Source organism: Thunnus albacares, chromosome 20 (assembly GCF_914725855.1).
Source record: "Thunnus albacares chromosome 20, fThuAlb1.1, whole genome shotgun sequence".
Taxonomy (NCBI): Eukaryota; Metazoa; Chordata; class Actinopteri; order Scombriformes; family Scombridae; genus Thunnus; species Thunnus albacares.
The window spans coordinates 21,638,077-21,662,905 of NC_058125.1; the positions used below are offsets into that span (position 1 = coordinate 21,638,077).

The following is a 24,829-nucleotide window of genomic DNA, read 5'->3' on the forward strand; positions in this document are numbered from 1 at the left end:
CTGTAGAGCGCTCGCCTCATCAGACACCTTGTGGACAAGGCGGCGCGCGCACGACTCACGTGCGGAGGTAAAATGCAGTTGAACAATCGTACGAGGAACACGAGTCTGGCGCTGACTGTAGTCTAACATTAGTTTTGTAAGAAGAAGAGCCATGAGGAAGCACCAGAGTCCTACGAAACAGCAGCAGCAGCAGCAGCAGCAGCCGCCGCCGCCAGCTGATGTCCCGACTCCAGTCAGCGAGGTTACCGTCCAACAACTCAACGAGCTGCTGTCCAACGGCAGCGGCTTCTACAGCTTACCGACACAACACTTCAACGAGGTCTTCCCGAGAATATACATCGGTAACGCGTGAGTCATTCATCATATCACCTCAACAGATGAATTGCGCCGCCGGCGACGGTGCTTTGACACCGACAGGTAGGACAGGGTTGTTTAGGATGCGCCCTCCTCATCCACCGGCCAGACGCCACACTGGCAACAGTGTCGCATGTCGGGCAGCACGCGCAGCAGGGCGGGCGTGTTATTCTGGTGTCTCCACTGTCATCATGGACGAAGCGACCGCCTGTTGTTGTAAACAAATCTCTGCTTGGCCTCGAAATACCAGCCTGTAGCAGTAGTCAGACAGGTGGATATTGTGTAACAGTGTACCATAATAATGGTAATAATAATAGATCTAATAGTCTTTTGGAGGCACAGAGAAATCTATAGTAAACACGCCCTGATTCACATGTGAAGGGCGACACAAAGCCCTGTTTTTACTCAATGAATCCCTCCATCATTAGTATCACTGCTATGTAATCTTCATCAAGCCGCTCCCCATTCCGTCCAGGGCTGCAGGGCGACGACAGTCATCACAGCTGAGGGCTTATTTTCATTGATAAAATTTTTACAAAAAAAAAAAAAAGAAGAAGAAGAAAGAATGGGCTCGTGTGTATTCATGTAGAACAAAGAAGAAGATGATGAAGATGAAGATTTTGTAGTCGTGAGTGGTAAGCTGCTCTGATTATAAGCAGAAATGTAGTAAGGTAGACCTAAACTCATGTCACTGGAAATAGTGTACATATTTATGACCTAAATTCAAAGTATAGGCTAAATTATAGTACCAAACCTATCAATTTATCACACAATGTATGCTTTTCTGTAAACATATTTTAAAGCTGCAACTCTAAATAATCAATGATTGATGAATCTGCTGATTATTTTCTTGACTAATTGATTGTTTTCTCCATAAAATGTCAGAAAATAGTGACAAATGTCTGTTATAGGTTTTTAGAGTTCATAATGACATCTTCAAATACCTTGTTTTGCTTGATCAGCAGTCCAAAATCTAAAGATATTGAATATGTTATCATGTATGTCACAGAAAAGCTTCAGATCCTCACATTTGAGAAGCTTCAACCAGCAAATTTTTAGCTTTTTTCCTTAAAAAATGACTAAAATGATTATTTAATTGTCAAAATAGTTGCAGATTTATGGATTAATCAATTAATAGTTGCAGCTCTAGTTTAAAGGTGCAGTGTGTAGAATTTAGTGGCATGTAGTGGAACGGATTTGGCAGAAATGGAATATAATATCCACAATTATATTTTAATTATTGTATAATCCCATTAAAATATTAATTGTTGTGTTTTCGTTAGCATAGGATGAGCCCTTTATATCTACATAGGGAGTGGTTCCATGTTGCACCGCCAAGTTTCTACAGTAGCCCAGAACGGACAAACCAAGAACTGGCTCTAGAGAGGGCATTCCATGTTTTTCACGAGTTTTGGCCACCATAGTTTCTCTTACATGCTGGGAGAGGGAGGGTGGGGTTATCAATTGGTTGCAATCTGCAACCTCATTGCTAGATGCCACTAAATCTTACACACTGGTCCTTTAAATTAATTGTCTTGGGATGACTATTGACTAGACATCCCTTTACCTCAGTGTTAATAAACCTGTTGTAAAGTGCATTAAGAGCTGACTATTATTACTTCCTGCTGAACTTTCACACATATATATCAACACAAAAATAAAAACACATGATTTCACAAAATATTTTTGTGCAATCATGTTATTGGAGTTCTTTCAGTTTAAAGAAATCTGATAAAACATGTCAGCTGATATTCGGTTGTTAACATAAACTCACAACATGAAAAAACACTTTTAATGAAGATTCTTTAAATTTGGTTGTAAAATAATTAGGGCTCCTACTAACAATTATTTTCATCATCAATTTAGATGTAATAAAAGTCATAAAAACCTGTTGTAGGGCCACAAAAGTGCAGTACTATCTATAATAGCTGCAGAATATTTAATGATTTAGCACTCCAGTAGCACTCCAGTAAAATTAAACAAAACATCATTTTCTTTGAGTATAATAATGTTATGGAACAAATAAATAGCTGCTATGTTATTTAATTCCAGCTCTATTACCTCTATCACAGTATGCAGACACACATATATGCATACATGCAGTGTCTATTTTGTATAAGTATATTAAACATGGCGGAGACCAAACCATAAATCCATGGTTGTTGGTTGACTAGTTGCTATTGGCTTTGTAATGAACATGCCGACTCTTAAGGAATTTACAGCTCGGTGTTCCAGTAAGGCCAGTTCCCGGTACTTCGTGTGCAGATGTGTACAGATTGTGTAAGAGATGTATTAATACAAGCACAAAAACTGTCAGTACTCTCAGTTTGCAGCTGTTCATAGATATGATCTATTGAGAAATAAAACTCAATAATGAAAATTCAGTGTGTTTACCAGAATGTCAATGACAAGTGGTTGATTCGGTTCACAGTATTGGTTTCAGCACATAAAATGGAAAATACTTGTGGAACACATTTCGTAGGCAACATGTGCTGCAAAGTACGCCAAAATACAGTGGATGATCAACTCACAAGTACCAAAATATTCAGAATATTTGGAAAAAGACAATAATAGACTTGCAACAATTAGTCAATTAATCAAACAATTAGTCGTCAACTATTGAATTAATCCCCAACTATTTTGATAATTGATTACTTATTTATTATTTTTTTAAGAAAATGTTTTTCAAATGTGAATATTTTCTGGGTTCTTTAGTCTTCTATGACAGTAAACTGAATATCTTTGGGTTGTGGATTGTTGGTTGGGACAAAACAAGATATTTGAGGATGTCATCTTGGGCTTTGGGAAACAGTAATCAACTTTCTGGCATTCTATAGAATAGACAACTTATTGATTAATTGAGAAAATAATCAACAGATTAATCAATAGTGAAAATAATCGTTAGTTGCAGTGCTAGACAGAAATAAAAATCTTACATCTTCTATGTCAGAGTAAATAAATAATAAAGTTACCAAAGTTGCACAAATATCTGAAATCATTTTCAGGTTTCAAGTGCAGGCAGGCAGTGAGGAAAAACTGTTACGGAAAATATAAATTTCAGATATATTTCGCTGAGCTGTAATGCAATATAAGCTCTTACAGAGCTGCTCTTAATCTCACTTTTATGGATTAATGGTAGAGAACCAATCCAGGGATGCCCCCTGAGAAACTTAGTGTCTCTGTGCAGTCCATCACTTGGCTCCAGTCACTGCCAAGAGAGGGGTGTAGTTGGGGATGAGCAGGACAGAATACAAGCAAATTACGGAACCTCAGTGCTACAAAAACATCAATATGAATAAGCCAATCTCTTCAGCCAAGTCTGAAAACAAAGTGCTGGCAGTCTTGTGCTCAGCTGAAGCTGATGAGACAGTGTTGTAGGCTTGAAAGAGACGCTCTCATGTGCTCTCTGCTGGGTTCTGTTTTTTGAGCAACCATTGCAAAAAAAAACAACATTCCTTTACTCTATAATCAAAGGTTGTGTATGGTTGGCTAATTAGTAAAACATTTTACTATTTAAGTGTATCATAATTGGTCCAAACAAGTTGAAAGGGCAGCGTAATGTAATGTGATTGTACAAATGGCTCAGACAGGGTGAGGTGATATTGATTGTTGATTAAAGCCTACGTCTTGTCCACTGTCTCCACCACTGGGACCCATTAAGCATTTCTGCTGATGTATCCTATTAGCTGCACCCTGTTACAATCTAAATTGCAGAGTTGGCTGGCAACAATCAGATCAAAACAAATGATTTGCACAATAGTTGTATGTACAGATGGGTGAAAAATTAAATGAAAAACCGGTACAGGCCTGAATGCTTGACCCTTACGGTGAGGGGATCTGGTGGCTCTGTTATGCTTTGGGGGGCATTTTGCTGGCATGGTTTGGGTCCACTTGTCCCCTTAGAGGGAAGGGTCTCTGCAAATCAATACAAAGTTGTTCTGAGTGATCACCTTTATCCTATGATGAAACATTTCTATCCTGATCGAGTGGTCTCTTCCAAGATGACAATGCCTCCATCCATAGGACACAAAGGGTCACTGAATGGTTTGATAATTATGAAAATGATGTGAATCATATGTTATGGCCTTCACAGTCATCAGATCTCAACCCACTTGAACACCTATGTGAGATTTTGGACTGACTTGTTAGACAGTGCTCTCTACCACCATCATCAAAACACCAAATCAGGGAATATCTTTGAAGAATGGCGTTCCTCAGCCTTGGCATTGAAAAGTCTCTGGAACTCTTCTGGAGGGATGAACACCATTGCATGCACCACCATATGGTGCAGTTCATACACTTATTCAATTACAGGTCATAACTCAAATGAGGAGAAAGATAGCTCTGTCCTTGAAAATGTTCATTAAACTTTCTTGTCATAGTGTCCGCTAGGAATTGGGCACATGACCCATTTTAGGCCCTGATCTATAGTTAAACTGTTGGGTACTATAAAGCACTGATTATTTTTTTTAGTCAGGGACACAGTTAAATATAGGGCACTCTAGTTTATGAAAATTCATTATAGTTCAGGATCAACAAGAATATTTTCATAACATGATGTTTACTGACATTTCAGTTGCTGGTATGGATATGTGGTGTGGAAAGAGTTAAAGTCCCTGAAAGCTTGGTTCCAACTCTTAAGTATTTCTCTATAACATCATATTTGAAGCTAATTAAACCACAATCAGTTAAAGTTTAAAAAAAAAGGTATTATTCATCAAGACTTTAACATTAAAAAAATTAACTAATCTGCTTCATCAGGACAGTGTGCCCACCTCAGACCAGTGAGAAAAGCTCAGACGAAAACACTAAATACAGAAATCTCTTATGTAAAATAACCAGAAATGTTGTAACTTTGGCAGAAAATGTTGTGTTCATTTAGAACTCCATCACTGACAAAATAAGTTTTCAGGACCTTTAAAGCCAATTTGTATACAATATTGAAAATGTCTTACTTTGGCGCCATCTGGTGATACTAAAATGACTCTGTGGCAGACAGTATACATGTCGCTACTACAGATTGTATATAAAGATGGACATATTGAGGTGTGACATTGGAGCCGGTTTGAAGCCCAGAGTTGCAGCTCATGGTTAATTTGGAGCCAGGACCTTCCAAATAAGGAGTGCAAGGTGTTGCCTTTCACGCTCTGGAAACATGCACTACTACCTTGGACCCAAATGAACACTAGTTTACTGCGAACACTGAGCAGTGCATGCTGACATTAACAATAGCTACTTTAACTAAATTGTGCTCACAGAGGAGGTATCTTAATCAAGTTACATTAAACTTACAAAAATATTGCGACAATGGTCCGATTCAATGCGAGTCCTGGAGCCAGGGAGCAACTGTCAATCACAGCTGTCAATGAACACCCACATTGCAGACATCAAAGCTACTATATGTCGTCAAATCTTATTAACAGAGCAATAATAACAACAACAATAATAACTTTATTTGTATATCACTTTTCAAAACACAGTTTCAAAGTTTTTTACAATAAAAACAGAACATATTTGAAATGCAAAAACAAAGCTGAAAGTGATTCAAAAGACGAGACAGAGTTGGCAGCCCTGATCTCCTCAGGCAGGTCATTCCAAAGTCTAAGAGCCCTGATTACAAAGGCTCTATCCTCTTTATGTATCAATCTGGAACTTGGACCAACAAAAAGCAATGCATCCGATGATCTCAGGGAGTGGGAGGGGACATAGGGCAATAAGAGATCTGATAGATAGCTTGGGGCAAGGCCTCTCAGGGTTTTGTAAGTAATCAATAAAACCTTAAAATCTATTCTAAAAGCAACATCTAGCCAGTGAAGGGAAGCCAGGATCGGTGAAATGTGATCATGTTTCCTAGACCGAGTTAAAATCCTGGCAGCAGAGTTTTGGATGAGCTGGAGGTGGGAGAGAGATTTTTTGCTGATGCCAGAGAGCAAGGAATTACAGTAGGCTAATCGACTGGTTATGAAAGCATGAATGACAGTTTCCAGATTTTTGACAGAAAGAAATGTTCTAATCCTTGAAATGTTTCTCAGATGATAAAAGCATGATTGAAACATTTAATTAGCATGTTTATCAAGGGTGAGGTTTTAATTTTTAGGTTTCTGCAATGCTGAGTTACTGAATGGGATAGTGAACCAAGACTGTTCGAAAATTGGTTGTTTGCAGTATCTTGACCTATGATTTATATCTCTGTCTTATCAGTGTTTAGCTGCAGGAACTTTTGTGACATTCATGTGTGGATGTCATTCAGAAAATTTAGCAGGTTGGTAATGTTCTGATAGTTGTTTTCAGGGTCGCAGTTCAGATAAATCTGAGTATCATCTGCGTAAAGATGGAAACTGATATTGTGTCTGCATATAAGGTAGCCCAGAGGGAGCATCTAACTGGAAAAGAGGATCGGACCTAGCACAGAGCCTTGGGGCACCCCGCAGTGAAAACCTGTTGTAACTGACCTGGAGACAGCGATACCAGTGCAGAAGTGTCTCTCTTTTAGGTATGACCTGAACCATTTCAGAGTGGTGCCACTGATACCCATCTAGTTTTCAAGAAGGTCAAGGAGGTCCAGGAGAACAAGAATGGATTTATGGCCAGCATCAGCTGACAGCAATAAGTTATTAATGACTTTGAGAAGGGCGGTTTCAGTTTTTTTCTAAAACCAGATTGGAATTTCTCAAAAATATTATTTTCATGAATAAAAGCAAACAGTTGGAAGAATATCTAAAGGACAAGTTCAGGGTTTCATCTTCATGATTATATCAGTTAAAAAGGATGGAGAAATGGGATTGAATGAGCAAATTGGGAAATTGCACATGGCTTCTCAACCGTTATTGGCGAATCAGGGAGAAATGCAACTTCTAATAACTGAGACTTTCTGGGTAAAGAAGGAAAGATATTTGATGCATTTCCCAGGGGTGACATGTAGTATCTGACCTGGGGGAGGATCAGTGACACTGCTCACAATGTTGAACAACATTCTTGGGTTGAACTGATTGTTTCCAATTAGAATAGCAAAGTAAGGAGATCTAGGATTTTTAACCTTTGCATTAAGAGTCTTAAGAAGAGACCTAAGATGTTCCAGGTTCCACAAACTACTAAGGGGCCCAAAGTGTGCCAAGAAAATATCCCCCGCACCATTACACCACCATCACCAGCCTGAACCGTTGATACAAGGCAGGATGGATCCATGCTTTCATGTTGTTTACACCAAATTCTGACCCTATCAGCTGAATGTTGCAGCAGAAATCAAGACTCATCAGACCAGGCAATGTTTTTCCAATCTTCTGTTGTCCAATTTTGGTGAGCCTGTGCAAATTGTAGTCTCAGTTTCCTGTTCTTAGCTGACAGGATTGGTGCCCAGTGAAGTCTTCTGCTGCTGCAGGCCATCTGCTTCACGGTTTGACATGTTCTGTATTCAGAGATGCTCTTCTGCATACCTTGGTTGTAACGAGCAGTTATTTGAGTTACTGTTGCCTTTCTATCAGCTTGAACCAGTCTGGCCATTCTCCAGAATTGTTGCAAACCCATCCTAAAATGTCTTAAAATGTCAATAAACCAACATTTACTGGCACAGAAGTTGTGTTTAATCAGCTAGTCAGTAAAATGTTTTCATCCCTGAACGGATTATGACTGTATTTTCCGAACTCAAACTTTTACACTGTTTTCAGATAAGTTGTAGTCAGCACAATGAAACCACCGTGTGCAGCTCAGGGACAGACTTAAGGTGTGGTTGTTTGCTTTGAGGAACACTTTGGCTCTTTGTGAAGGTGGTCTTTAATAATGGATGTTGGGGGACTGCAGATCCCAGGGTGAGGGGGCTGGGACAGGGCAGGTAAATAGGAAAGGAGCCATTGGCTGTGAACTCACTTGAACCCAGTGTGCCTCTGCATTCTGTAGAAGTACAGTAAATGTGAAAAGTGCTGCTCAGATACTTCAGTAAAGTCACTTCCCCTTCCACACATGCTTGAAAATGGCGTACTCTGTAGTTATGCTGCATAGTAAGTGCTCTGACTGTACATGTAAGCATTTATTCAATTATTTATGCACATGAGCTTATATTGACATACTTCTATTGCACTCAGTCCAAATCTACACACATACTGTACTCTGAATAAAAAGGGGAAAAATGTGAATGTCTTCTATAGCTGACTGGAGTCCACATGGAGCTCTGCTTCGCTCCATCACATCTGAAGGAGTCTCTGCCCTGCAGCTGACACAGGCAGATGGCCTGCTTCATCCTGCCTCATATGGCCATAAAGCAAAATGGTGGCAGTGAGGATTTTTTTTTTATTAGTTCTTGCAGAGAGGGCCTTGCAGTCACCACCTCTAGGGAGCTGTCCAGGGTCACCTAGCCTCAGCTCACCAGCCTCATATTGACAGTAAGCAGATACAGCAATAAAAACACAGAGCACTGTCAGGGTGAGCATTTTAAATGAAGATGTATGGCTCTTCATTCTGAGGATAGGCAAAACAAATATAGACTAAAACAATATATTTTTTGCTTACACCATAACTTTGGAATTATACAGTTAATCAAAGCTTTGGTATCATTCAATTTTTTTTGTTTTATTGAAGAACTCATCTCTCTTCTCATGCTTAATGTATTTCATAGTGAAAGAGGTGAGACACTGGAGAAAGGAAGAAGTTTCCACTGGTCTGAAGTCATGCTTTGCATATAACAAATGTAAATTCCTGTCTCTATTAGTTACTCAATATAACAACAATATTGTGCACTATCTGCTGTTTAAACATACATTCTGTAGAGCTAATTGGTGACACTAAATGTTCCATAAAACTTTAATTCAACATATAAAAGACTCATTTTATTTAGAATCAATGGGTAATGCCTTTGGCCAAGTTGGATCGTAACAGTGGACACAGGTATTGAGCCAAGTTGGACGGAGCAGCCAGAACCTTGTATCCCTTTGTTATGGTTTGTTAGCCGGATGGGTTTATTTGCTCTGTAAAGGCCTAAAATATATAGTTTTGTAGATCTGAGAGACAAAGTACAATAGAAGAGGAAGGGGGGCCACAAGAGATTGATCATTTCCTGTAAGTTGAGGAGATGAAAAACAGAGGTGAAGCTGCAGGAGTGGAGCAGGATGAGTATAATGAGATTAAGATGAGACTCTTTAGACATCTCTTTCTCTCTCTACCATGGTCTGTTCTTTAATATTGCCTGTAATTGTTTTTTTCTTACAGCTCAGCAACATATATCTTAATAAGTGCACACTATTGTCTAAAATGTTTGCATTGTATGTTTTAGTGTTTCCTTTAAGCGGATGTAAAACCATGTATGTGGACAGGGGTGTCCATATACTTTTGGTCACATAGTGTATGTTGGCTAAAGGCGTGTATACAGGAGAAGGGCACTCATTAATTCAAGGTAGATACATGAATAAATGCATAAAACAGGCCTTTTTCACAGACATTTTGACTTTGTAGGGAAAGCACAGGTGTTACTAATAACATTAACAATGGCTCTGTTGTATTCAAGTGTCCCAGGAAGCCATGACAGTGTGACAGTGAGGCAGCATGCAATACAATACAAGAACCCTGAAACTGAAGCAGCCATTATTAACTTTATTATTTACACCAGTGCTTTTCCTACTGTGATAAGTTACACGGAGGACTCTCATTTGCTAATTCAGTAGGGCAGAGCCGGTATGAAAGTAACACTTTTCAGATAAACATCAATTTAAAAGATAATGTTACAGACAGACTATTTTTTGTTGTGATCAATAACTTGCATGTGTGGTCTATCAGTACCAGGTGCTAGTTTGTACAAATGACTTTGGTATAATTTGACTTTGAATGGAGGTTGCGCGTTATTACTTTCGACCCTGTCAGTCGGGATAAAAGTAAGACGGGTTGATCAAAAGAAAAGCAACGGTATAAACTTGATTTGTTTATATTATTCTTGTTTTTATTAAAATATCTGACAATGTCCTTGTTAATATGCAATTTCAAACACATTATGTCCTTTATCTTACTAAAAAATTATTAAATTTCATTTTCAATTTCATCAAACATTTTACAACAGTATGAACATTATAACTTTTATAGAAAAATCAACAGTATAACTGTAAAAATAACACATTTCGTTTGCTGTATTACTAAGATAAATTCTCTTTTTTTGTTAATTGTCACAGTTGTGACAGATATAGTGCTCTGCACCCTCAGTACATGCCTCAGACCAGTGCAGACAAAAGAGACACTGCACCCACACTTCCCCAGGCAAGGATGACCTAAATGTCTCCCCACACACAAGACATTCCTCATCCTTGTCTTGGGAAACTGTAGGTGAAGTGGTTTAGTCAGAGTGGAGCCTGCTGTAACACACACAGTGTGTCCGCATTAGCAGAGGGATGAAAGAAAACAGCTGTTTCTATCATCCCGACAACGACTCCTGACAGTTAAACCTGAATTGCTTCTATACTGAAAAACTCTGACATGGCAAACTTCAGGATGTGTTAAAGTACTAAATAACCTGTCAAATGATCATGACTATGACACATGAAGCAATAAACACAGCTTGTCATTCAAAATAATTTATTGTTTGAGTGAATTTACATGCTATGGTTGAAAACAGCTTTTCGGGTCAAGTATGACATATCCACGTGATTTTTCAAGGTTCTGGTAAGTGTTGTCTCATGTTTCTTTCATACTGGCTGTTACATCCACTGACTGGCTTACCCCTACTTAAAATTTGCTAAAAAAATGTATGAGCAGACTTAATGTGTGGGGACTTAGGACAGTCAGGTTGAGTGGATAGTAGTGCTGAAATGATTGATTCATGAAATCAACTTAAATAATTTGTTCATCTTTTTTGTTTCTCTCTGTTTTCAATCTTTGCAAATTCAATATCCCTATTGATTGTTTTTAAAGGCCCTTCACACACTCAGCGTCCATCTTCACAGGTGTTTTCACTTAGTTTGCCTTATTGGACCTCTTCTCAGGACTGTGTATGAATAGACTGTGCTTGATTGACATCTCTGCTTTTAGTTTTCTTGCATCCGTTGAGGCAACTAACTTACTTATCACTTTTATAAGCCTTCTCCACAGAAGAAATCAAAACAATTGTGAATAGATTAATGTCTAATTGTAGCTGATCAACTTCACAATTTGGAATAAAGTCTATGAAAAGACAAGACATTTTAGTTTGAGCCCTGTTTAAACAACAGACAGAACTACTTTAATGCCTCCCATGAGATATACAGTGTTTGTATAACGAGACACTGTGATTCTGCCAGCATAGCATTCACTAAAATTCATGCAGAGTTGTCGTGAAAGATGAAACCTATAAAGTCAAAATATCACTTTAAAATAAATTGTGCTGACACACACTCCTTTGCTGACAAAAAAAGAATATGTCAGGTGTTATTATTAGTGCTATTTTTTTGTGTGAGATGTCTTGTTCTGCTGCTGTACACTCATCATTTTTCTTGTCGCAGAACAAAAAAGTTTTATTCCACAGTGGCACCCAATAAGTTTTTAGTAGTTATGAAATTTGTTTCAGTGCAGTAGACTTGTCCCAGACATCGGAAAGTGCTTAAATTAAATGCATTTTTCCACTGTGATTCTGAATCTCATCCCGCCAATCCAGGTTCGTAGCCCAGAATGCAATGCGTCTGCAGAAACTTGGAGTGACGCATGTTCTTAATGTGGCAGAGGGCACCTCCTTCATGCATGTCAACACCAGTGTGGATTTCTACGCCGGCACGGGCATCACGTACCACGGTATCCAGGCCAATGACACCGAGCAGTTCGACCTCAGTGCCTTCTTTGAGGAGGGGGCTGACTTTATCGACAAGGCCCTTGCACACAATAATGGCAAAGGTGAGTTTGCTGTGATATGTGGAAGTTTTTATCTGTGTCTGAAGTGAAGCTCACTTCCAGTTTGTATTGTATTCTGTCCTTTTCTGTTTGGCGGGTGCACAGTTTGTGGGTTTACTGGGCTAATGGGCTGAATGCTAAAAGCAGCCATAATAAATATCTTTATATTTCAGCTCATCGTTTTGGTTTTATGGCTGGTAACTTTACTGTTTTAGTAAAAGCAGCTATAATAAATACCTTTATATATATTTCAGCTCATCGTTTTGGTTTTACAGCTGGTAACTTTACTGTTTTCGTTCACTTTAATCGCTCTCATAGTATTGTTTCCAGCAGGAGCAGGCAGCTGTTTTCAGCAAAAAAGCATCAATAAACCAACTGTACGCTACCAAACAGCAAATGGACAAAGTTAGCAACTAGCTGGTGAACATAGTAGTGCATTTAACAACTAAGGAGGCAGATGGCACTTACATTTTCCAGGTGGACAGAAACACAGCTCCAAATGAATGCTAATGTTGCTGCGTATCATCTGGATAAATGGTGAATAGGCGACTGTTTGCTAACAATCAACTGAAAAGGTGATAATATGTCAACGTTGTATTCAGAACTTTTCTTCTATCGCCATTTCAAAGTAATGAGAAAAAGTTAAAGCAGGAACGGTACTAATAAAGTAGTTTTTTTTAGTGAGTGAATTGAGAATTTATGTCTTAACAAAACCCCTCAAAGGTAGAGCTGATCAAAGGGGACCACAATGTCTTTCTCACTTCAATAGCTCCCACTTGAAAGTAATTTGTTCCCACGAGTTGAGACATGAAAACAAGCCTCTCTTGTTGCTCGTCTAACAAAGGACACGAGCTACAAGGCGTCATTTAATGATTCAGTCTCAATATGCTTCTTTGCTTTGAATCTTAAAGTGAACACAGAAGATAATCATGATGGCCCTGAGCATCTCAGGCTAATTCTGACACACTCCCGAGCCCTGCTCCATATTCCATTATCAGATCATGTCCCTGGATATCAATATTATCAAAATGTGTCATGCATACAGGCATAACACACCTGTAGCGCCAAAGCCCAACCCAACTCATTTTTTTCCCTTCTACAGCTTAGTTATGTTTAACAGGTGACCCTTTTGTACTGCGTAAAGTAGTGCAATGAAATGATGTATGAGAAACATTCGAAATTAGGCAGGAATCACATGGGAGTCTTGAATTATCTGTTTGATGTACAGTACTTACAGTAGTAGGTCAGATGTAGCGTATTCTATATTGCGCCTGTATTGTGCAGCATTTCAGAGAGCACCATGAGGCTTTCGCCCTCCCCCACGAGAAAAAAATCTTTCCCCAGCTCTCTCAAATCTGCAACTAAATTTAGTCAATTTGTCACCACATGCGAGGGATGTGTTAACTGTGCTGCACCTTGTATTTTATGGCGTAGATTTATTGTCGGCTTTGACACAGAAAAGGCATCTTAATTCCCAGGCAGTCTGGCAAAGGTGCACCAACGCTGGTAAATCAGGAGTGAAGAGATAGTGTAATGAGGATGGTGGAGGAGAAGAGAGAACAAGGGAGAGGAGTGAAGGGGAATAGAGGAGAAAGTGTCTCACGTCGCCTCGCTGCCTGGTATCGCTGTAGTGTGACATCTTGCTGTGTGCAACCTTATCTGACATTTTGCAACCCTCAGCTGCAAGCTCTGAAAAGGTCGTAGGTCCAGGATTTTAATGAGGAACAGCATCGTTGCATTGTTTGTGTGAGTCTACTTTAGTGGAGATGTGAGGTTATTGTATGCAAGTGGTCATTTTTACAATCTCACACTGCATAGTGTAAAACCTAACAAGTAAAACCTATAATCAAAGTTTCCAGCACATTAAAGGTGCATTATTAAAGTGGATAAAATTATCATGTATTGGGGTCACTTGTAGTGATGAAACCAGGTCCACAGAGCATTTTACCCTCTTTTATTTTGCTCAGTTTTGTCTTGTCAACCTTGTTTTCAGTGGCAGCTTTTTTAAAGGGAAAAGAAATCTGATAAAGCCATGCTGTCCAGAACTGAACATTGACATTAGCGACGTCTTGCTTGATCCTAGATGATCAATTCTTTTTATATTAAAAATCACATATTTTTATATTTCTGGAGTAGCCATTTAATTCATAACTTTCATAATTGACAGTTTCTTTTCAAGCCGTGCGAGCTGAGGTTTAGTCTTTCCTTCACTAGCTATAATGACACCTGTCAGCTGGCAACGACTGGCAAATCTACTCAGCTGTAGCTAATTAACGTTAATTTTGTAAGTTTGCCTAACAACAAAAATGTAACTCTTGGCTGTTGTTAATATGTTCATGCCAGTGTCTTATTTATACTCTGCTAAAGATGTTGTTCGCCGAAGAGGACACACGTCTTTGTGTAAAAGTGGAGAGTAGGCTGTGTCAGATCAGTTTGGGGTTGGGATAAATGATCTAAGTGATTGTCTCAATTTCAGGCAGCTAGCTCGACAGTTGGTGTCGCAGTATAAATGACAGGTGGTGGCCAGTTAGCTTCTGTGAAGCTAATTGCTAACTAGCTAGCTATTTGCTAGCTAATGTTAATGTTAGCTTAAGCAGCTATAGCGCAGAGCTGTTAAGAGAGGAGTCATCAGTCTGATATCAAACACTGTCATGTGTGACTTGTTTTATTTGACCATAAAACAACATCCTGTACAGATAAAAACTTCTAACAGACTGGCTGTTTCATAACCAGCAGTTTATTATTTGCATATGTGGCGAACTATGTAGCTGATAAATGTAATGCCACTTTTGAATGTCATGATTACAGTGTATTTGAATGACTGGTTTGAAAAAATAAAAAAAACATTTTTAGAGGACCACAGCAACAAGAAACTGCTTTATTATATCTAATAATATTCTTGTAGAAACAGAATAAAATTTGTGATTAGTCTTAGTATAAACACATATTGTTTAGTACTATGTAGATATTGGTTGAACATTGGTGAGAAAAATCTTTTCCTCAAATCATTAAACTGTACAACACAGTGGATCATTTAGCAGCTCAGGAGTTGGTGGAGACCAAAACAGAGCTAAAAACGTGAATATCAGACTTACATTCATTATATGGTCAGAAACACGACTCCAAATGAATATGTAAATAGGCAAATTTATGCTAACATGTTAACCATAACATGTAAAACAAGGATATCTGTGATATTTTGTATTTTCAGCTAGTCCAGGTGGCTCTAAACAGCAAAAAGCAGTTTTGCCGTTGTTTTTTGTTGTTGTTTTTTGTATGAATAAGAAGAGCGGGTGAGTGAATCATTGAGTAGGAGGTGAGCAAGGAAATAAATAATACAAAAAACAGAAGAAGAGAAAAAAGGGAGACTGAAAGGAAACTAGTGAGTGAGTGATGGAGTAAGAAAATGAATGAAGTTGTGAGCCAGAGATCCAATGTGTCTAACAAGAGGATACAGTAGAATCAGCATTGATCTGTGGCAAGCAGGGTGATTAGGCACTGAGGAGGTCATTTCATTGGCAGAGGACTGTTCTGGGTGGACTATGGAGGAGGGGAGGAGAGGAGAGGAGGAGGGGGATTATACAACAGAGGAGAAAAAGAGGAGAGAAATGTTGGGGATAATACCAGGAGAGGGACACACAAAGGTGTTGGGTTTCAAACAAAGTGCAGAATCTGCAGCTCTGACCTGAGCCCAGCACATCAGCTGCTCTGTGAAGGTTGCCAAGTGAGATTCCTCATGGGGTTTTCGTTAGTCAGTAATGAAAGTGTAAATTAGACAGAGACACGTCTTAGAAGGCAAACAGAAACAAGTCGTGATTTATGCGTATGCACACATAGAAAGACACGGACATGAAAATACAAATACAGCCCAGCGAACATACATGTATTCTGTACACACACACACACACACACACACACAGTATGGAGTCTTTGCTACATGCAGGAGGTGGGCTCGCTGTAAGATGCGGGCGCAGTCAAGATGATTGACTTTGCCGAGTCTGCAGCAGAGGTCAGGTCTTATATTTGCATCTCCTGGCAGGGAAGATGCTTCGCTAGGCAAATTTGTTCACAGCATATGTTCCCCAGCACTCTTTCTCTCCTTTGTTTTCTTTGTTAATTTGTTTCCTCATTTTTCTTCCTCTAAGTTTTTGTTCTTCAGCCACAGTCTTAAAGTACAAAACCACCAGAAAGCAGAAATCCTGTGTTTTTTTCATGTTACCCTAGATATTTAACATTTCTATGTGCTCCTTAAAGTTACTACAATCAGTGTTTTTATAATAGCAATAGTGTATTTCGTCTGAGCTCAATGACCCTTTATAGCGTCTTTCAGCTCATTGTTTTGGTTTTCCAGTGTGCAGCTTTACTGTTTTTGGTTCATTCTCACAGCTCTCATTATGTAGTTTCCTCAGCAAAACCCGAAACCTGCACACACTGTACGCTACCTGCCCCGACCCAAACAGCAAACAGACAAAGTTAGCGACTAGCTGATGAACATCATGGAGCATTTAGAAGTCAGAAAATCAGTTAATGTGGATTTGAGTATAGATGCAAAATCTGTAACACCTACATTAATTAAAATATGTAATATAACATAATTACTGCGTAAAATATAGATTATCTGTCACTATTCATGACCTGCTCTGTACTTTGGTTGGATTAAAAAACTTGAGCATGTTGATAGAATAACCTTCTGTATGTGGCTCCATATATAGTCCTTTAAGTTGCATGGAGAAGTCTGGACTGTGTTTAGTGAAAGATAATGCATGCAAATTATCATCTCTAACGAAGGACTATAAAGAAACTTGAAAGATGTCTTTGTTTTATTCTGTATTTTTCTGTATTTTTCTTATCAAATCCCATGTGTGAACTCAAACCACCAATGAATTGATCCAACTAACATGCATTGTTTGTGTATCCAAAGCCTGATATGTCTGATTCCTCTGTGCCAGAGATCTCCATTGTTGTCTTATTGACTGTATGTAACTGTATTGTTCCTTCATTACCATGAACACAAATACTGTAGTTTATTTTGAACAGTGGAAATACTCACTAGAGCACCAAATGTGTATTAATCCACGACATAAAATAGTCCCTAACCAATTCACTGTTTACTCCTGTTTGAGTAACTTTTGCTAAAAAACTACAGCATCTATCTGTTTTCTGTGTTACGCAATTATGTAACCTTTTTTAAAAATTAAACTATATGTTTGGGGCCTGTTTTTAAAGATTTATGTCTTCAGTATGAATAGGAGTATTCAGGACTAAGAGGCACAGACTGATTCACAGTGTTATTTTTTTCCTGGGCTTTGTTGACAATAAAATACAGGATATCACCAACCTTATCCTTTGAAGTGACTGATGAGAAGGTTCAGCATCTCGTTGTGGCCTATATTTTGTGTGATTCTGTAAAACCAGCCTATGTCTCTGTCTGTATCTTCCAGGGAAGGTGTACGTACACTGCAGAGAAGGCTACAGCCGCTCCCCTACCATGGTTGTTGCTTACCTCATGCTGCGCCATAAAATGGATGCCCGGCTGGCGGTGGCCACCGTGAGGCATAAGAGGGAGATCGGTCCCAACGATGGCTTCCTCCGCCAACTGTGCCAACTAAACGAGAAGCTGGCAAAGGAGGGCAAGCTGAACGGGGAGGTGGGCAAACTAAAGACCAAATGAAAAACAGGAGAGGCGTAAATATTAAGAGACCCTCTACCCTGTCTCCTCCCATCATGCCTTTCACAGGTTTCAGCTGCTCTCGGAGACTGACCCCAACCGTGACCAAACCAGCACTCATCTGACACACCAGGGGTATTCTGAAACATATACATGCATTTATCTACGCAGATAATACTTCCTCATACACTCACAATCTCACACACATACATGTTTTCTTTCTAAACTTCATGTCTGTCACTGCTGCTCTGTAAGGAGACCTCTATCAGTCCTCCTGCTCCTACTAAGAGTGTGATATTTAATACAAACAAACCCCTCATACTGTTTTTATAACTCTACATCACACAGATGCAGTGCAGACGTCACACTTCGAGTACCTGAAAGCTCTCAAGTCCATTTTTGAGCTGAGCTACTTAAAGCATTCCTTCAAGTTTAGAAGGTGAAAACTTCGCCCTGATTTCTAAGATTCCTTAAATAGTTGTACAAAATAGAAGATTATAGCACAATCATTCCATAGTTTTCCACTGCCGGGAATGTCAGTGATGTCTCCGCCAGCAGGAGTACTCTATAAATTCCAAAAAATAGCTTAATGCTACGATGAAAATAAATATTGAAAGGCCACACATGATGCAACAAAGAAGCAAAATAAGTCAGTTTTGTTACACAGAAAGCGATCTGTGAACGGATGGAGGAAAATCCCAAACATTCCATGAAAACCGGAAAAAACCTTTTGTTTGTCCACTCGATCCTTAAAATCCATAATTCTCTTATCTTCTACCTGTAGGGGCAGATATTTTATGCACAAACAAGTTACAAGCTATTCACACCCTAACACATCAAAAAGCAAGCTGTCAGCATCCTTGACTCTTTGGCCTCTAGTTTGACGGCGGTAGCATAAAATTTATCAGCGGCGCAAAAGGTTGTTGACCCCGACCTGCCGTGTCAGCGAAGCTGACACCAACAACAGCAAAGGTCGAGCTAATTAAAAATAACGAGCTGCGTGGGTCGTTCATGTACCGGACATATTTAGCAACTGATATGACGAACGTTCACTACAGCTAAATATGGTCAAGATCATTTTATACATAAGGAAAAGTCTGTTCTACATCTTTAAATGATTATTCACAGTATTTCACTTCTAATGTGACTTAAATTCAGTTCTCTTCAGTTGCATAAGAAATATTAAGTAACAGTGACATTTGTTTGAGATTATTATTAATTTTCTGTTTGTGAAGGCAGCAGGAGATGAGTAGAACAGGACCGCATGAAAAAATGTAATTATATTCACCATCAGTATCCTGTAGCTGACCTTCATTATCTCAGTAGCATCCATCCAGGATGCAGAGAAGAGGTTTAAACACAAGACTACAGAGAGTCTTAGTCAAAACACAATCTTCAGTTTTAGGCAGGATGTTGATTTATTTTAAGCCCTTTATAATATTCCTATGATGACTTAAAAAGCACCATGTATATTGAAGTGACTCAGGATTTTACTGAGTCACTGTTGTAGTTACACACAACAACTTTGTCAAACATTTTTTTTATTGATTTACTACATAATACATACATACTTTTTGTATGCAAGAGTTTATGGTATATTTCTCATAAGCTAGGGGTTGGAATTGTTTGTATTTCTATGTTTCTGGCAACTCAGACTGTGTTCACACTAAGCCAGCTAATTCTGAAAACACTGTTTACACGTGCGTTGATTTGCAAAGATTACACTAATCAACAGGAACACTGCTAAATCTCTCCCTCCTCTTTTGGTCGGCAAACAACGCAACCATGCATCTCAGCCAACATCAGGTGGAGAGTAGGACAGACAGTCTGGTTACTCCTCTCAGCTGGTTAAACCTCCGTTCAGTCTGTTCCTTCTGTCCGAGATCACCTAAACTGTATTGTAATATTGTATTTACATATTTTTCTGTTTCTGTTGTCAGACAACTGAATGAGTATAAAATAGTGGTTTTATTGCGTCATATAGATAGATCTGTTTTCAAGTATATCCTTCACTACTACACCAGAAGTCAATAAGATTACTAGTTTTATTGTCATCGTCTGCCAAGATAAACATAAATACAGCTTAATGACAACAGCTGTGCCGTGTGATCGGCTGCACTGACATTTAAAATGATTACAGATGATCACAGAGAGGGTTAAAAGCAACAGAAAACTGTACTGTAACGCAGTCCCCAACTCTCATTGTTTCCGAAACAACAATATTTTTCTTGTCCGCACTATAATGGTGCATTCCTTTCAATTCTGAGCTTGAAGCGCTCCACCACTCCACAACACCAAACGCAAACAGTCAACATGGCTGACTGTAAGAAACCTGTCTTCTCCATAAAGCTAGTTAACTAGCTCGATTGACATCACTCTACAAAGATAATCGGTCTTATTCCATTTACAGTGTTTTTAGGCGGGGAGATGACTATATGGCCTTAAGTTGATTACTAAGCATTTATGGTGTTCACCTTAAAATTGGCCAAGTTTCCCAGTGGGAGCTCTGACTTCGAGAGCTGTTCCATCATACTTTTTCAAGTGGGAAGTTGGAAATTTTTGAGCCTTGAGTTGTCTGGACCGCAGCATTACGCAAGGCTACAGTTTTTAAATTCATCCTCTCTGGAGACAGTTTTTTGAAGTTCTCTGTATTCAGGTGAGAATAACTTGGGCATAGTGTGAACGGAAGACCAAAATGGAAGGAAAAAGAAAAAGTTTTCAAATGTAACCGACCAAGACTGGATGTACTTAAGTCTGTGTGAGTCCTACCAAGAGGTACTCCAATTGAAGAGGAAAGAGATTTCTCATAGCCGGCTGTTATAAATATCTAGTTTCAGTTGAATATTCATAATACAACATTACCAATGCCACATGGCATTAGATTAAGGGTGTTAAAGGCCAATTGCGCCAGTTTACCACCCTCAAACTAGAGGCCTGAGTTTTAAACTGTCAAATGGATCACCAGGGAAGGATGCCACCCACTTCCAACAGAAAGTTCCAGTCATCACGCCAGAGAGTTGTCCACTGCCAATTCCCTGACACAGCTATTCGGCCAGTATCCAATACCACTGTTTCATCAACACAGTTTGTCAGAGGTCCATACACAACATGTCACTCGTCTCACTTCTGAGTGTGTGTCATACAGTACTTTACTATGCCTGACTTCATGCACACACAGGGTCAAATCACAAAGCCTTTTCTGTTTGTATGTACTAAAGCATTGCAATATATGTCAATACCCCATCAGATATATAGAATGTAATCACATCTAAATATGACTATTCAGGCTGTAGTTGTTACATATAGGCAACGTTAGTTCAGCAACACATTTTGAAAGACACTATTTATTATTGGGCATAATACTGTAAACTAGACCTAGTGCCAGGAAAGACAATGTTTGAGTGTTTTTAAAACCTGCAGCAGGTCACTCCGACAGAGAGAAGTGGACAATTTCCAGACAGAGACTGTGAGAACGAGGGAGTCTGAGATGGAAAGTATTAAACTATTTCGCTGGATGACCACCAGCGTCACTTCAGTTTGCAGACTATAGAGTGTTGGTAGTTCAGCCACTATGTCTCACATGAATATTTCTCTTGAATAAATGGCCTGGTGGGGCCTGTTAACATGATTCCCGGGGGATAGATGTCTCACTAGAACGAAAAATGAAAAACTAGGTCATCTCACCTCATTAATGGCACTATTTATTCCTCCTTTGATATATCTGTATACATATGAATATATACATGTATACTGTATATACATATTTAAGTGTTGACATATATGAATGTATGAGCAATGTGTCTATAACGTGTAGGTATCGTCAGTATGTCTTAAGTCCTTATATATCATGTTATATTTGTATATGACATCACAGAATAATCAACTTTTTGCACAGCTCGTCCATTTTTCTGTTAACTTACATGTGCATTAATATTCAAATATGATGTGCATGTAAAATGTTCTGTGTAATTGTGATATTTCATATCACAATTGTGTAAAACTTGCTTGCAGGGTTTTTCCAAGCTTAGATGGGATACTGAGGCATGTAATCATCGTGTTTACTGGTGTTTTCCATGGTAATGCTAATTTGTTCATAATATACAGCAAGATGCAGGTGGCAGCATAAGATACATATGGATACATATGGCGTACATGTCATCACGTCCAAGGATACGCTCATCCCATCACCTGTACATTTGGTTCTTCAAAACATTTCCAGATTTTTTTTTTTTTTTTGTCTTTCTTTCTGTCTAAATCGAGGAGTTTTAAGTTTTCTGCTAAGATCAGTAACTTGGCTTGTTTGGACGAGAATGAAGTGATTCTGCAGCTACACTTGTCATTTCAATACAATGTAAGTAACTCTTTCACAAGCTCATTTATTGATATTTAGGAGGCTGTGACTCTCCACTAGAGGGAGCTCTTCTGTCATTGTTCGACCAGTTTTACACATGGCAACCTGCACCACCTATAGGAGCATTAGCAGCAGCTGAGATCTGCAGATGTCACTGGGTGCGTTCTGATACCCGTACTACCGAACTATGTAGTATGCCAGAAAAAGATTTAGTATGTCCCGATACATGGTGCGTCAAATGCAGTATGCCAAAAGTACCAGGATGTCCTACTACATCCAATCACATTTTGCAGTATGCAAGCCTGCATGCTTTTCTGGCTATTCTGACCCATAATCCTCTGCGCAGATGACAATATGTCACATCAGTTGAGCTGCCGAGAGAGCACAGACCAATGACAGCGCATAGACAGAAGCTGTGATGACAGAGGAAGTAGTATGTCCCAGTTGTATGCATGCAACTGTACGTACTTTGTAAGGGCAGCTGCAGTATGTACTAAAAGTTAAAAGTTAAAAGCAACTGTCATCCAAGTAGCCCATCTGCGGACTCACAGTATCTACACAACACACCCACTTTACTACACAATGCACCCACTTTACTACACAACACACCCACTTCACTACACAATGCACCCACTTTACTACACAACACACCCACTTTACTACAAGACGCACCCACTTTATTGCAAGACGCACCCACTTTACTACACAACACACCCACTTTACTACACAACACACCCACTTTACTACAAGACACACCCACTTTATTGCAAGACGCACCCACTTTACTACACAACACACCCACTTTATTGCAAGACGCACCCACTTTACTACACAACACACCCACTTTACTACACGACACACCCACTTGGTTAGGTTTAGGCATGAGGAGGGGGGTTGGTTAGATTTTGCTCAGTTTACTATCAAATGTTTAAACTAGAGATGAAAGTGTCCAGAGTAGAGCTGAAATGATTAGTTAATTAATTGATTAGTTGATTGACAGAAAATTAAAATTATTTTGATCGGTTTATTGTTAAAGTAAATTTTTAAGCAAAAATGCCAAACATTTGATGGCTGAGCTTCTTATATTATTGTAAAATTAATATCTTCAGGTTTTAGACAAAAAAGTGGTTTCCAAACTTGACCTTTGGTGCTGGGAAATTGTGATATTCATTTTCACAATTTTCTTATGTTTTTATAGATCAAACGACTAATTGATTTATCAAGATAATATTTGTCAGGTGAATTGTTAGTTGCAACTCTAGTCTCTCTAGTTGTACTATGATTTCAGTTCTACATAGTTTGGAAAAAAAACAGTCCAAAGTGTTTATAAGCAGTGTGAAGATTTTGTGTAATGCAGACTCAAATTTAAATGAATGCAGCCAGATAAGATGCATCACAGCCTCGTCTAATAAAATCAAATCTTCAAATAAGATCTCAAAACATGCATTGAAATGTCGAGTGTTGCCGTAGTCTGTGACTCACTGGCCAGGAGGACAGTCGCACCGTGTCGTTCCCTGATTCCGACTCCCGGTGAAGGTCTCAGTGCTGGTTCACGCACAAGTTGTTATTGTCCACTCTGAGCCCTGTTGTTCGACCATCTCATACACTTGAAAATGTCTCAGATCTATAAAGCAGTGCACTCGATCACGCACATCCTCTATCAGGATTGGTGAAGTGTCTGGCAAGATAAATCTGATGAGGCAGTTCAAATGAGACTGTTTTCAAGTATAATTTAGCACATGTGTCACACTGTGTTTTCCCATCACCTCATCATGAACCCCAAACCACACATGAAGTTTTCCCTATCAGATAAATGTGTAATCAAGACATCAACTACTATATATGTACTGTTGTATACAGACAGAGAACCATGCACCTCTGTGCCCTGACACAAACACATATACACCGAGTCTGTGCCAAGTGACCTACTGTGTTGTGCAAAAGCCATTGATAAATGTTTATGATTGGCTTTGTTGTCATACAGATAGACTGGGGTTTCACTCACTCGCAAATATTTGCATCTGCTCTACAATACTGCCCTCCTTCTGAATACACAAAAAGCAACAAGTCTTTCTTGTTAAGTTTTATATACAATATATCTTTAAATTTGGGAATTATTGGGGCAAAATTCTTCAAATCGGTCCAGGATGAGGGTATGTACTTTAAAGCATCAACTGCCTACATCAACCTGCTTAATGACCAAATCATTGACAGTTTTTGTTTAAGGCTCCAACTGCTCCCAAAGATGAGAGCTAATAAACTTTCAATGGTAGCCAAACTAGCCACTGTAGAAGTTTTCTTTCTGCATTTATTTTGTAGCCACTATTGAAATGTCAAAATTGTAAAACTTTTCCTGTTATGGTGAAATGTCAAAGAATGCATGAAAAATAACATTTCTATGATGGCTACAAAGCTGTTTTAACACTCTAATGCATCGAGTAACAGATAAACACTGCCACCTGCTGTTCAATAACTAGTGATTTGCACAAGTTCTTTTTAAAATGCGTATTACTTATGGTGATTATAACTAATAACATCATAAATAGTTACAATCTAACCCCATGTTTTCTGTTCTTTTTCTTCCTAAATGTGAAACCTTGTAATGTCAATTTACTTTGTTTTCT

The 24,829-nt window shown here is 38.9% G+C and overlaps 1 protein-coding gene across 1 annotated transcript; it reads left to right on the forward strand.

The window, feature by feature from the left end:
* Positions 1-22,988, forward strand: dusp3a (dual specificity phosphatase 3a). Its single transcript, XM_044336850.1, has 3 exons — positions 1-348; positions 11,957-12,189; positions 17,628-22,988. The coding sequence occupies exons 1-3, from the start codon at positions 152-154 to the stop codon at positions 17,855-17,857; spliced, it is 660 nt and encodes a 219-aa protein (XP_044192785.1). The 5' UTR covers positions 1-151; the 3' UTR covers positions 17,858-22,988.
* The last annotated feature ends 1,841 nt before the right edge of the window (positions 22,989-24,829 follow it).

Coding starts and splice junctions, on each gene's coding strand:
- dusp3a (XM_044336850.1), top strand. CDS start 152: ATGAGGAAGCACCAGAGTCCTACGAAACAGCAGCAGCAGCAGCAGCAG. Junction 349..11,956: donor AGAATATACATCGGTAACGC/GTGAGTCATTCA, acceptor CCGCCAATCCAG/GTTCGTAGCCCAGAATGCAA. Junction 12,190..17,627: donor TGCACACAATAATGGCAAAG/GTGAGTTTGCTG, acceptor TGTATCTTCCAG/GGAAGGTGTACGTACACTGC.